This window comes from Lontra canadensis, unplaced genomic scaffold (genome assembly GCF_010015895.1).
Source record: "Lontra canadensis isolate GAN:19392208 unplaced genomic scaffold, GSC_riverotter_1.0 scaffold23, whole genome shotgun sequence".
In the NCBI taxonomy this organism is placed as follows: domain Eukaryota; kingdom Metazoa; phylum Chordata; class Mammalia; order Carnivora; family Mustelidae; genus Lontra; species Lontra canadensis.
Genome location: NW_022631017.1, coordinates 23481315 through 23496383, shown reverse-complemented (window position 1 = coordinate 23496383; position 15069 = coordinate 23481315). Strand labels below are relative to the sequence as shown.

At 36.1% G+C, this 15069-nt stretch overlaps 1 protein-coding gene across 5 annotated transcripts in view; it reads right to left on the bottom strand.

The window, feature by feature from the left end:
- Nucleotides 1-15069, bottom strand: part of LAMA2 (laminin subunit alpha 2) — a 634066-nt gene that overhangs the window by 344940 nt on the left and 274057 nt on the right. For all 5 annotated transcript variants that reach the window (XM_032862519.1, XM_032862522.1, XM_032862520.1 and 2 more), the window contains exons 11-12: nt 9131-9271; nt 6603-6776 (exon numbers count right to left, since the gene is read on the bottom strand). In XM_032862519.1, coding sequence (XP_032718410.1) covers nt 6603-6776; nt 9131-9271 — 315 coding nt within the window. The remainder of the gene's footprint in view (nt 1-6602; nt 6777-9130; nt 9272-15069) is intronic.

Here is a 15069-nt window from a genome sequence, read left to right as displayed (position 1 = left end):
CGTTTTGACTAAAAATCCATCTCTAGTTTTTGTTTTAGAATTTTCTCGGATTATTCTTCTTCCTTTGCTTTTCCATATAAATTTAATCATTGGTACTTTTAATATTTTTTGCTATTATAAAGGACTAATTATAAAAGTATTTTGAACTGTTTTTTGCTGATGTAAAGAAATACAATGGACTTTCATAAATTAATTTTGTATACAGTTCCCCTTTTGATTCATTTATTAAATATTTTATCTTTTGAGTTCACAAAACAGATAATCCTATCATCTACAAATGATGGTTTTATTTCTTCCCTTCTAATCTCCATATATCTTTTATTTCCTATCTTGCTGCACCATCTAGGTCTTCCAGTACAATGTTAAATAAAAGTGATCATAGTGAGAATTGTTTCATGTTTGTGATCTTAAAGAAGTCTTACAGCATTTTATATTAAATATTTGCTATTCCTTTTTGTGTAGATACTCTTCATCAGCTAAAGAAGTGCCTTTCCAATCTTTGCAATTTTTAAATTTTCTTTTTCTTTATTTTTAAAATTTTTTTTAAAGATTTTATTTATTTGACATACAGAGATCACAAGTAGGCAGAGAGAGAGAGGAGGAAGCAGGCTCCCCACCAAGCAGAGATCCCAATGTGGGGCTCGATCCCAGGACCCTGGGATCATGACCTGAGCCAAAGGCAGAGGCTTTAAGCTACTGAGCCACCCGGGCGCCCCTGCAATTTTTTTAAAAACCTCATGAATCATTTAATTTTGCCTATTTATTTTTCTGCATCTACTGAGATCAATCATTTTATTTTTCTCTCTCTTTAGTCAGTCAATATGGCCAATTACTTAAACTGATTTTCTGATATTTAACCAACCTGAACTCTTATGACAAAAGCAATGTGGTCAATTTTGTTTTGCCATTTTTATACATTACAAATTCAGACTGGTTATGCTTTGTTTAGGATCTATTTGCATGAGTGACTTTGGATAGAGATTTCTTTTTCATACCTCTCTTGAAGGTTTGATATTAAGCATAAAATTGCTCAAGGAGTAACCCCCTTGATTCTGTTCTCTAGAAAACTTGTATAAGATTGATTCTTTTCTTTTAGGTTTGAATAGTGATTGAAATTACCCATAAACAAAATAGACCTGGTGGTCGCTTATTGGGAAGATTTCCTTGACTATTAATTCACTTGTTTTAATATTGATATGATTTCCAGGATTTTCCCCTTGAACCAGGTTTATTAATTTTTATTTTTCTAGAAAGTTGTTTATTTTTATAAGTAACTAAATTTATTGTGTGTAAAGTTTTCATGATTTTCTTTATTTTTTTATTTTCTGAAGTAATTTTAGTTATGTACATATTTACATTTCTAAAATCATTTATGTATATCTTTACCCACTTTTTTCCCCTATAAATTGTGCTAGAGCTTTGTAATTCTTCTAAAACAACTTTTTGGGTTTGTTTTATTGATATCTGTTGATATCTATTGATATCTGTTTTTGATTTCATTAATTTGCATTTATATAAACTCATATCTTTATTGTTTCATTCCTTATGCTTCCCTTTGGATAAGCTGCTTAAGCATTTCTATTCCAAAGCCAAATGCTTTACAAGTACTCATAAACATAACGGAGTGAAAAAAAAAAAAAAACTAGTAGAAAAGGGCTTAACACATCTGGATTCCACTCTTGAGTGTCACACTACTTTGGATATCTAGGTTTATCAGCTGATCACCTTGGTCATGTATCTTAAGATAGATAAAAACATAAATGCACAAGTTGAATATTTTAGTTGACATGTTTTGTGCAGAATCTGTATAACCATTACCTCTCTTGACCTAGACTACTTTTGTTGGGAACCATATCCCAAAGTTAATTGAGCCTGATATTACTGCTGAGTAAACTCCTTGCTATTAAACTGAATGCTCCCCTATCTGGTACATATTCAGTTGGTCAGTTGTAAACACTAATCTTTGTCCCCACTGCACTTTGTTATAAGGTGCTGCAAACAAAATGATCCATATGAATATTAAAATGCTTTTTTATGCCAAAATTTGAATTCTAAAATTAGTGCTTTATCCATTTATCAGGAAAAATATCAAGATACTGTTATGATAAGGTTAGGTAAGTTTGTGAGACCTTGAGTCCTTGTAGGAGGCATAATTTTGCATAGCAGACTTTACCATAGCTACGGGCAACAAGTGAGTTCTTGGCTTTTTTTTTTTTTTTTAATAAATATATTTCTTCATGTACCCCTGACACTTCATTTGGTTAGTTCTAGGCAGCAAATCTTCTTGACACTTCTCCATTGCCAAATCATTCTTAATGAGATCTGATTTATGAAATAAAAATTCAATCATAGTTGATTTGTCCTATTTACCTTTTTGGCCATGCCATTCTCCACCTACACAGTATCTTCTCAATTAATCCATTTAATCCAAGGCTTGAATTGGAGGACGTTAAGGATGGGAGATTGGGTTTGACCTTTACTTTTGAATAATTGTAAGTCTCAAATACACATTCTGCTGTTGAGAGGAGAGGGGGTCAGGCTTATCAGTTTCTAATTTTTTTTCATCATGCTTGAAGTCATTTCTCAACCCTGACATAAATCCTAAGTCAAGAGTCATTTCTGAACAAACTAATCAAAACTACTTCCGTTGTTGTTGTTAAGCACGGGGCATCAATCACAAAGTATTTCTTGAGCTCCTTTTATGTGCCAAGAACCACTCTGTCCTGTGAATCTCAAACATCAATCTCCTTCAAATCCACAGCTTCAATTTGAGATCTGAGCGACAGAACTGAAAGTCAAGCAAGCACAACAGAGAAGTACCAGAGATTACTTTTAGAAGCCAGATGCTATTTTGTCAGCAGACTCATAATGTGCATCTTAAACTAGGCTTTAGGTACTCTTGGCAATGACATGAAACCATTTACAAGCTTCCCTAAGCTAGAAACAGAAAAAGACAACGTAATGTTGTAGAAAATATGCATTGTTCTGTAAAGAACAAGTCACATAAGATTAATTTAATAATGCTCTGAGACAGGACTGTAAACCTTAATGGTAATGTGGGAACAGTAGACAGGCCAAGCCAGATTCTCAGGGAACTTTACAGATGTGGAGAGAATTGTTTTTGGAAGCTGCACTATTTCAGACCACTAGGGTAACCTTAAGTAAACGACTATTTCAATGTTCCAATAGCACTTAGTTTACTAAAGCAGTAAATTATTCCAACTCTGAAATACCCAAACTGTTTCTGAATAGTTGCTGTAGCCTGTAGCACATCAGCAGGATGCCGTCCTCTAGTTCCTTCCATTCTGCCTAGTCCCAAGCTTAAACCGATGCCCTGCAACCAACCATTAACCCTTGCCCAGCATTTTGAAAATGAAATGCTGCCTAGTTCACAACCCTGTGGGTACCTGACTAAATCCTCTTCGACTCTCTTGAGTGAGGGGTGAGGGGGAATTAACACTGGATTGTGCCAATTGTGCTAAATAATGACCCACATGTGAGGGAAAAAACCCAACATTTTCAAGATTGCTGTTGAGGAATTGATTCATAACTGAGATAGTGGAAATATTTAGATGGGCAGTATAAAAGTGTGCTATGTTCTTCCAGGCCTCATGGACTATCCCTCCACACACTGACATTCAGTTATGCATGCCTCATGATTCCAGAAAGAGTCTGCAGCCAATAAAAATGTTTCTTAGGATAAGAAATCTTCCTTCGCTAAATTGGCGAGTGTGCTTGAGTTTTATCACAATCGGGCTGGACCTCTATGTGAGCAAAGTGTATCCCATGTGGGAGCAGTTCCATTATTTGGAGTCAGGTTTCTAAAAAAAAGGAAGGATGCCATGTGGCAACTTCATTATACTAGAATATAGCAGCACATCTCCCTTCTGTTTTAAGTAGTCTTATAACCAGTGATTTGGAAAATGTTTGAAAATTGGTTATACAAATATTTAGCAAAGCTAATAGCATCCCATAAATATTTTTTGACTTAGGAATTAACACTAAAAGAGCAGAGGAGGGATGATATACCCACAGCCTCCTGGTCATGGATGTAAATGAAATTCAGTATCAAAGCAGATGCACCAGTTTCTTGATATACTATTTCTGTCAGATTCTGGCAATGGCTCTGATTTGAACAGCAATTACTGGTAAAGAATTTAGCCTCAACTGTTTAGGAAAGTGGCTTTATTGAAATTGTAAACAAGGCCCTACAATTTTCCATTTCCTTAGCAAGATATTAAATCAACCACACTAAGCATGTCATCATGACTATAATTTACGTGATGTGACACGGCAGTTAAGATGCACTGAGGTAATTTGTGAGAGCTTGCAGTATTATTGTAGTATCAAAAATTTATATGGTTCAGTTATTAAGGCAAATTGTTTCATTCATACTGAGATATCTGACAGTAAACCACCAAGGACTTCCACATTACATTAAAAAATGTCTTCCATATTCAAACAATTTGCGCACCCTGTTACCATTATTTTGTTCACTGAGTGCAAGTCGAAGCACAGGCAAATACAGTTTTTTGATGTGGAAATGATCTGTGGGGGAATATGAAGTGCTTCATTGTGGGTGGTTCTAAGAAATAGTTCAGCCAGGATAAAGGAAGTTATCTTTGGGCACCAACAACTAGGAACAGGATGTCCAAATGCTTTGCTCTGGTGCTATTTAGTATCCAATTTGCTTGCTCTCCTTATGTCAGTTTGATTTTCAGCCAACAGAAAGAAAAAGCATATGACCGAATAAAAAATATGGAAAAAGCCATAAAGAATGTTCTATTATAAGCTGTTCTTAAATAAATTTCACCATTGTAATAAAAATAAGACCTTTGAAACACTTCCAATTTTGACCCAAGACTCTTCTCTGAACTCCTCAGAACAGGGGCAAAAAATTTAACAGTTGGTATATTTATCTTTTTTTTTTTCTAGCAATTTTAAGCTGTTTTATGCTATTTTATTCTTGTTAGGAATACAGGAGTTTCAAAAAGAAAACAGGATAGAATGACTTCTTGTTGTAAAAGGCCTTACAAATACAAGTTTAATCGGATTTTTATTACAGCTATAGAATTTTATGCCATATATGCTGTCTCTTTTAAAGTACATATTCATTGAAAAACATGTTTTATTCATTAACACATTTTTCATAATAGTTAGAAGTCTGCTAAAAATAAGAAGCTGGCCACTAATTAAATTCTTTTTTTTAATCAGCTAAAACCACCAGTTCCCATTCACTGAATATGTGAACTACTAAGTTTTTCTTTCTCGATACTCATACTCTGTGCAAGAGAACCACTAACAATAAATATATTTTGCTTGTTTTGTCAATGAAGATTTCATCAAAAACATCACTGTATTCTTATAGGTGAAAACTCAGAGGCTTACATAGCATCAAGTTGCTAAGGGATTTTTCTGTCACCGTTACAATTTCTGGTGTGATTAGGTAATTTAACTATCAGCTGATAAGGTACTAACTTTTGCAGAACAAGCAGACCATTTAGAATTACTATACCAAATATGGTTTCTGACAAACTCTTAGGCAAAATAAAATAATATGATAAAAGCGAAGGCCTCTATCTAGGTAGAGTTCATCCACAAAAGAAAAAAAAACATAACAAAAACCACCTGCATTTCTGAGGCTGCTGCATTTGTGTATCTGTGTATATTTTTATGTATGTTTCAGTGGGCTTTAAAAACAAAGATGCTTTCAATCTGGCACTTCTTTTAGCGTAGTTTTCTTTTTGAGCTAACTAAAATATGTTGTTTGCATAAGCATCATGGCAAGTATTAAGTTAGTTATCTAATAAGTTTCATTTCCAATTAGCATTCATATAAGGTAGAAAAATTAGCTGTTTTGAATATCAGCTTTGAAATAAAATACAAACAGAGGAGGAAAACTTCAGTAAGTACTCTACCACAGACAACTCTAGAAAAAACAGCTCTTTCAAGTAAACACAACACAGTTCCTTCCAATATTCATCATTTGTTTCACAAAAGTATCTTCAAGGTTTTGCAAAAAATATCCTAGAGTCTTCATCAGTATATTCAGTCTAGAGTCTTCATCAGTATATTCAGTCATTCAAAAAGCATAAAAATGACTTAGATACTACCTCCCCCCACCATCCCCTCAAAGAAGTTAGCACAGAACACCAACTGTGTAAAGTTGTATATTAAGGATGCTATAGACCATTCACTTTTGGTATACATACTTACCCCTGCGGGCCTGGGGGAAACATCCAACTTAAACTGATTTAGTTGCTTCTGGCTGCCTGATGCACCACGAATTTGTTGCGACCTTTATTTAAAAAAATACTTAAGGGACACCTGGGTGGCTCAGTTGGTTAAGCTGCTGCCTTCGGCTCAGGTCATGATCCCAGAGTCCTGGGATCAAGTTCTGCATCCAGCTCCTTGCTTGACGAGGAGCCTGCTTCTCTTGTTGCCTCTGCCTGCCACTCTGCCTGCTTGTGTGTACTCTGTCTCTCATTGACAAATAAATGAATAAATAAAATCTTAAAAAAATAAAAAATACTTATAAAACCCATTCTCTGTATTGATCGGCTAAAGCAAAGCAGCAAGAAGCTGGCACTGCGAGGACTTACTTTGTTTCCCAGGTACGGAGCTGGTGCACTCCAGTAGTGACCCTGCGGCAAGGCACGGTGGGCTTCCTCACTGCGGATGCTGATCTGCTGAGGCGGGTCTAAGTCATCCTCCTGGGGAGCCACTTGAACGTGGCCAGAGATGTCTGTCAGGTACCAGCCACGCATGTCTTGTATCTTCAAGAAAACACATGGTCATCTTACTTAAGAAAAACAAAACCAAAAACTACCTCCCCTTTTTTCTCTTTCCTATTCTGTAGAGCGTCCAATCTTTGGAAATTAAAACAACACAGCAACAACAAGAACAAAAAAACTATTAAAGTTTACAAAAATAGGAGAGCTGTGGAAAATGTGAAACTTATCATATCTACTCATCATAGAGTCTCATTGTGCTCTTGTTGATTCTAAGACTTTGGATAGTAATATGTAACCATCGGTTTTTATTGATCCGATGCTTTTTAAGAAGTTATGACTCCAAATACTTCTTTCTTAAAAACAGAAATTTGTTCAAAGTTACACAGGGATTATACTGTTATATAAATTATCAGATAGCTGGGCTCTAAACTGCATATTTTTCATTCCACTAATAATTTCCTATTGCTTATGATAAAATAATTACAAAAGGTTTTACATATGTATTTGTAAAACATAGGAAGAAAAGAGATAAAATATGCAAGTGCCTGAACGGTAGCTTTGCATTGTTTTTCCACCCCTTTCATTTAATTAAATTTCAGTTTTGAGGCTTAAGGACATTTGAATCCACTAGCCTGTTGCTATGGCCACAGCTCACAATACTATACCTAGTCCTTCCCGTGGGGTTTGAAGTGCTGTAGGAATTCATAGCCTAGATCCTTGGCCCAGAAAAGGAAGAAGCCTTAAAGGAAAAATTAGGAAACTCATGATGATTTGCTCATCCATCTTTACATTCCGGCCGAGGGAGGGCATACAGCTACAATTCTGATTTAGACTGCCCTATCTAGTTGGGACAAAACATAAGATATGGGGTGCCTGGGTGGCTCAGTGGGTTAAGCCTCTGCCTTCAGCTCAGGACATGATCTCAGGGTCCTGGGATGGAGCCCCGCATTGGGCTCTCTGCTCATCAGGGAGCCTGCTTCCTCCTCTCTCTCTGCCTGCCTCTCTGCCTTCTTGTGATCTCTCTCTCTCTGTCAAATAAATAAATAAAATATTTTAAAAAAATAAATAAGATACGGAGGTTTGTGGCTACCAGGGGCCCACTTAGATGTGTGTGAGTGGCTTGGTGTTGTAGGTGATGGGGAGCAGAATAGTGATGATGAGAATATGTGGATGACATATTTAAAAATTTTTTTTTCAGGTAGAGGTCATTTGATTCTCCCTCTCTCAAAGTTTGCAACAGCTGGGATTAGACCTTAAGAAATGTGTTACTTCCTTCTCTTCTCTTTCCAACATCATCCTTCAGGGATTCTAAGCACAGTGAGATTCAGAGGAAGGTTTTTCCAGAAGGCTTACTGAAACACAAATATCATTTGGACCTAACTGCTAAGAAATAAGGCTAAATGTCAGTTCTGCTCTTCTGCTGGCCATGAAACTTTGATGTTAATGGAACAGTCTAGAGCGTGGGGTGAAACTTTACAAACAGGAGGGGAAATGGGCTAGATGCCTAATTGCTGTTGGTTCTATGCAATCTGCTCTGAAAGCAAATACATTTGATAGTGTACAGATTCCTATTTAGACATGAGAGGACAATCAGAAATCACTCATGGTATTTTAGACTTGACATAAATGCAATATAGGCAGAAGAGAATACTGTAGCTATGTTAAGTATTCCTTATCTGATTAAAGTTGAAGGGGTATTTGGAAGGTAGTTTACTGCAAATGTGATCTTTGTAAAGCACAACCCTGGTCCTATCACTCCCCTGATAAAATATCCCAGTGGTTCTCCAAGTATAAGAATCTAACTTCGCATTCGCAACCCCGGCTGGCAGAGTTTCTCATTCTCCTGTAGGCTTCTCTTTCTCCAGCTTGCATCCAGCTACTCTGTAGTCTTAAGAGCTGCCATTCAGGCTGTTTGAAAATTCCCTGAGGGTCCCATTTTCCTCTCGCACATCCTCTATCCGGACACAAACCACAGTCTGTGCAGAGTTGAAAAGGCAATGGGGAGCAATCCTTAATTTGTATACCAAAAACATTGGTGAATGGAATACATAATTCTGCAAAGCATATCTGATGCTTTCTCAATTGAATCCTATGCCCTTGGGGTTATAATCACATTAATCCCATTACTGCTTCACATAGTAATCATGGACACTGAAAAACAAGTATTTACTATTTCTAAGAGGTTCCAGGCTCCACATGGCTACAAACAAAACCTTTAAGTCTTTGATCAAATATACACAAATAGCATTTGAAAGAAAATTCAATCCCTTCTTCATGATAATGGTAAGTAGAAACTTATTACCAGAAAACCATTTTTTTTTTTAAATTTCTTACAGAAGAACAATAGCAAGGAGGTTCCATGGAGCAGCATACAGAATGAAAAGGCTATTGCTTACGTGGCCATAGGTCCAGTAGGAGCTCTGACATCTGTCTGAAACCCCGGAACAGAAACACTCATCACAACCTTTATGATTATCCTCTTGCAAATTGAAGAAGCCGGCTTTACAGCGACTGCAGTCCCCACCTTCAACATTCTCCTACAAATAGAAATAGAGATACCCTTCAAGATAAAGAACTGTCTCTATTTAGTTCTGTGAAAGGAAATTATAAACTGGATATTCTTCATTTTACCCTTCAACCATATTTAAAAGATAGGGATTTTTTTTTTTTTAATCTCAAAATCTCCTTGTTAAGGTATCTCCTTTCTAGCCACACTGACAGGAAAGGATATTGGATACTGATCTACTGTCGTAAAAGCTACAATTTGATCTTCATGTATATCAAGAGTGTGGTGTTAACGCCATGATAAATACAGCAGTGAGTTTCACTGACTAAAATGGGCACAGACTGCTTCACAACCTCTGTTGTTGAACCACTTCCTCGTAGAACACATGATATATGATAAAATTAGAGAATTAAACTAATGGATGTGGAACAGCATGTTGATATTATACAGAGGACAAAATACTTTACATATTACATATTAAAAAAACATACACTTGGGGCAACCATGAGAACCTGACAGGGAGAGAAACGGAGTAAATGGCCATAGATTTCATTGATGCAAACCAAGCAGGAAAAGAGGAAAGTTTTTCTTGGTTAATTTTCACAGTGTTTCTTTAATACATTGGTGTAGCCAGTTAATCATATAGTAATAATATGGGAAATATAAATCTCGTGTGGTGACTGCTCTCCAGATTGGTATCATTAATCCTAGTCCCAACATACTGAAAAATCACTTGTTTATAGATGGGCCTATACTGTGGACTCAGGCCAGGGAAAGCTGATTATCCAACAAAAAACTGGGAAGGCTGCAGTCTCTCAATTTAAAGAACAGTTAATCTTAACTTGTAACTTCTAAATGATGGCTCCTTGCTTTGTAGAAACGGATTCTCAGTATTCCCTACACCTGGATTTGCTCCACATTTTTTCTCTTCCTTGATTTCCTTCATCACTTTAATTCTGAAATTTTCCTTCTCCTTAGAGAACTTCTCTCTCAGCTGTGCTCCATAGTCCTTTGTACATTGCTGTATTATAACCACCAAAAAACCCCACACAGCTGTATCGTCTGAGCTTGTTCTCTCTAGTTATATACCAGCTATATACCATAATATATCACAACAACAAAAAAACAACAACCACCACCACATAGCTGTATCTTCTGAGCTTGTTCTCTCTAGGTATATCCTAGTTATACCCCATTATCTATTCAGAGGTAGAAACCTTGTCTTACTTATTGTTACACTACCAGAAAATGCTGAGGTTCCTGTTACAACACTGAGCACTAGCTAAACAAAATTTTACTAAGTTTAAATAAATTTCTTGGTGGTTGTGTTTTTCATCCACAGCAAAGAGCTATGCATATAGTAGATGTTTAATATAATTATTTTTTTAGAAAACCAAGATTGGGCAGAAGATAGGGTTGATAAGATCTGAGAACATAGGAGAAAAAATAGGAGAGAACAAGAGTGTGAAAAAATAGAAAAATTTGTAAGAATAAATAAAGAGGTTCTGCTTGTATCTGAGAGAATAATTTATTTGAAATTAACTTCTTGACTCTTAATTTCTATGACCCACTTAAGAGACCACAGTCAGTTCTATATTGCTGGGAACCTAAACAAAGGGCTGTCTCCTGGTCCATTTCACATGTCAATTTTTAGCAACTTTATAAATACACAAATCGAATTATTGCCACAGACATTTTTGCTAATTTTTATTTCTAAGGTAGATTTCAGATATTTTCAGATAATAAATGTCAGCAAAACTAATCAAACTAATTTCAGACCTATGGTGACAAATAATTCCCCAAAGCTCTGAAGTTGGGAGTCCTCAGAAGAGTATACAGGCAGGAAAGATGAAACATCTCTATAATTGTAATTTAGCTTATCCCACTGAGGACACACTATAGCTGTTCTGTAGGCTGTGCTCTTCTGCACTTGGTCTAATCTACTTTTCATTTACTCTAATTTGGAACCTGTAATACTACTTTTCTGAGATTCGGACTGAATTCAACAATTTGAAATTTTTAGACATTACATTTTCCTTATCTCTGTGTTTGCCTGGTAATATAACCTTGAAAAAATAGGATTAAATAATTTCAATATTCAATTAATTAATAACCTGAAGCAACACAATAGAGTAGGAGTAGGAATTCTAGGGACTCTAAAGATGGACAGGTCAAAGTCTCTGTCTTTAAAAATCAACATCTAGAGCCAGGTAAAATGATACATTTACAATCCATTATAATGCTAGGTGGAACAGGATTGTGCCTCTGAGAAATCAATTATATTATAGGAACACAGAGGAGGAAGGACTAATTGTGCTACAAAGGCTTAAGGAGGCTTTGTGACAGGAGTGGCATCGTTTGCCATTTTGTAATTTTGAAGAATGGTTTAAAAATTCACCTGTTGGAGGAGATAAAATGAGAGACCCATGGTTAGCAAAGAGATTAGAAACAAGAAATAATTCAAAGGGTAGAGGATGCATTCATTATTTTTTCAAAACAGATACACTGAATAGTTCCTATGTGCTAGGGTCTGCACTTGGTACTTGGCTTCTAGTGTCTTTGCCCTCACATAATGAACTTTCAAGGCTACTCTGAGATATTGATCTTTTCTCTCAGGAATTGGTAAATCATTATAGGCCATTCAGCAGGAGGTAAATCAAAAGAACTATACTCAATGCACCTAAGTTGGCAGGAAGAGGTAAAATGTCTAAGAAAGACAAGACACTGGTACTCTTTCATCACCATATGGTGCAGTAAAGTGTTAATTCAATAGGCCTGGAGTGCTCAAATCCTGCATATTCTAAACTGAAAAGACCATTGAGTGACCAGCTCCTGGGAGATAACCTATAAGCCCTTGGAATATTCTGCTTGATAAAAGTGTCTTTGCATACCTGGGGTCAGGGGTCACATCAGACAGTTTATGCTAATAATCCCATTTATGGTGAATGTCTAGTTTTGTTTCCCCATGACATTGCACCACATTTATCAGCTTACAATACCATTTATGGTGAATGCATAGTTTTGTCTACCTGGGGCCCTGAGTCACAATGTATCAGTTTGATCTCTGGGGGAACTGGAGACTGGGTCAGTCATATGAGAGCTTCATACCTCAATCACTGACTTCCAAATAAAAATCCAGAATAGCAAGACTTGGGTGAGTTTCCTTAGTTGGAATACCTCGTAAGTATTGTCATACATTGTTTCTGGGAGAAATAAATACTTTCCGTATGATTCCGTTGGGAGAGGATGACTGGAAGTCTGCATTTGGTTTCTTCTAGACTCTTGCCTATGCACCTCTGTCTTTGCTGATTTTAATCTATATTTTTTTTTGCTGTAATAAACCATTAGGGTGAGTACAAAAACTTTTCAGAATTCTGCGAGTCCTTCTAGTGAATCACTGATAATGAGTGTGGTCTTGGGGGCCCCCAACACACCATAGTAATAATAGGATGTTTATACCTAGAAAAACAGGCTACCCAAAGTGATAGTTTTGCTTCATTGTGACAAATCTTCAAACCAAAACATTTTAGAACTCTTTATATGTCTTCAAGCTAATCCTATTCTACACCACCATGCTTACTTCAACCCTCCTCACAAGTAACGATCAACTTCTGTAAGATCCGCATAGACCTTATACATGACTGCATAGGATGTCAGCTTCATGCCACAGCTTTAAGTTGCTAGCTCCTACTTATTTAGTTCTGAGTCTGCACCACATTTTTTTCTTGAGTGGGTGGTAGCTGGGTTCATTGGATTGAAAAGTGCTTGGTTCTGATTGTTCTCAGGTTCTACAATAGATAAATACTAAGCCAAAACTAAATAGTAAATATTCTGGATATAGTACCAACTTATGTATCTGTCCTCGTGGCTTAATTAAAAGGGCCTTTGAAAGCTGACAGGAACATGAATTGAGGATAAAATCTTTTTAGATCACTAGAGCTCTGTTTTCTGGTCATGCCTCAACTTGCAGAGAATAAATTAGTTATTGCCTATTCCACTTCCTTCCTCCTTTTCCAATCTTCCTTGAGAGTATATCTAAGTAATTTCTTATTTAAGGATTGTGTTTCCAAACTTTTCTTTTGAATGATATTAGCTTCAAAACAGGGAAAACATCACAGTTTGATATTTAATGTATTTTAAGAGTGGCACAATTCAAACACAAAGGCATAGTGTTCCAGGACTTCTACTGAAACTTCTAGGGAGACAAGTTCCCCACCTTCTAGTAACTTGATCACATAGAAAATCTTGGCAGCTTTCTTCTCAATTCTTTTTATGGGTTCTAAGGTACATAACTACTTTTTCAAAACTTCTTTGTGGTTCATCAACAATGACATACATGAAGTGGCTATGATTATATTCCTGATTCATTTTTGGAAGGTCTTTCTGATTTGAATTTTTGATTCTCAGATTGAGAGTGAATCTTCTGCTTTATGGGTAAGTTCCTTGAGCAGTTTAATTTACTATACTGCCAGTATAAAATTATTAATAAAAACCTATGTTATTTTTTACTATTCCCTTACTTGCTATTTTTACTCACTCATTCATCAAATCTGATGAAGATAGTCTGATGATAAGCAGTGCCTCTTCCCTTTAGACCAGTGCCTCCCAGCCTGATTTTTATTTTCAAGCCCTTAAGGAGCCTATTTCATTACCTATTTTATTTTCATACCATCCTCACCATGAAATCTTTGTTCCACAGGTATACTCTGTGTACAGATGCACTGTGTCCATATGCTTGCCATATACATAAAATGAAAATGCTATTTTCACCCCTCTTAGAGCCAATTTTCATCTCCTTCCAGAGACATGCATGCTTAAGACACATATTCTATTGCACATATTTAGCTGAGTACATAAGTAGGTATGTTGTGGTCTACCCAACAAAATATTTATGATAACTGGCCTTTCTCCTTTGGCAGTTTTTTCTCTAAAAACAAAGCTTAATTAGAAAAATCTTACTAGGTTCTTTTTTCTTAGAGTCAGACACTGTTGGGTTGACACCAATTTTCTTTTTGCTAGAGTTCCCTCGGCAAAGGCTCTCTCTAGAGAAATGGTCACGATCGGTTCCCTGTAGCCATTCTCAGGAAGTCGCCTTCTTATAAATTAGGTACAATTCCAGTGGTACATGTTTAACCGTGATTGTTAGTCAACTGGGAATTCTATTGACAAAGTTACCTGGAGTATCTCCAGTGACATTTAAGTTATTTTTTGTGATAATTGCTCCAGAAATGCTCTAGTCATGCCTGTTTTTTGGGGGGTGTTTGTAGTCAATTACAGATTTTCCTCTGTTATGGCCTTCATTCTAACGCATCCAAGTATTAAAAGAAGTTAACAAAAGAAGGATAATTAGCTAATTAGCAGTATTTGTTGAGCACTTACTCTTTAAATACACTGTTCCGTGGCTAAATAATGAGTAGTTGGTGGTTAGAAGCAAGAAGAAAATTAGTTCTCACTTCACACAAGTTTATTTAGCCTTTAATATTAAAAATTGAATAACACAGTATTTCTCAACTGTCGCTGCTGCAGGAGACAAACTCTGGAATGCATTTCTCATGCTAGGAAATTTACATCTGTAATTTAGATTCAGGATCAAACATATAAATTGAACACCTTTTGTAGAAATGCCCAGGGTTAGAGCCTAACAAGTTAATGAGGTGATCACTGCTATATATAAATGGGAAAGGGAAACACAAAACCAATAAAAATCTTAGCACACACCATGCAAATCCCATTAGAGGAAAAGAGTAGAAACTTACTTCTACTCATAAAAACAAATATAAATAAACAGAAAAAGTAATTAGTATGTATTTATGATGATCCCTTATACTT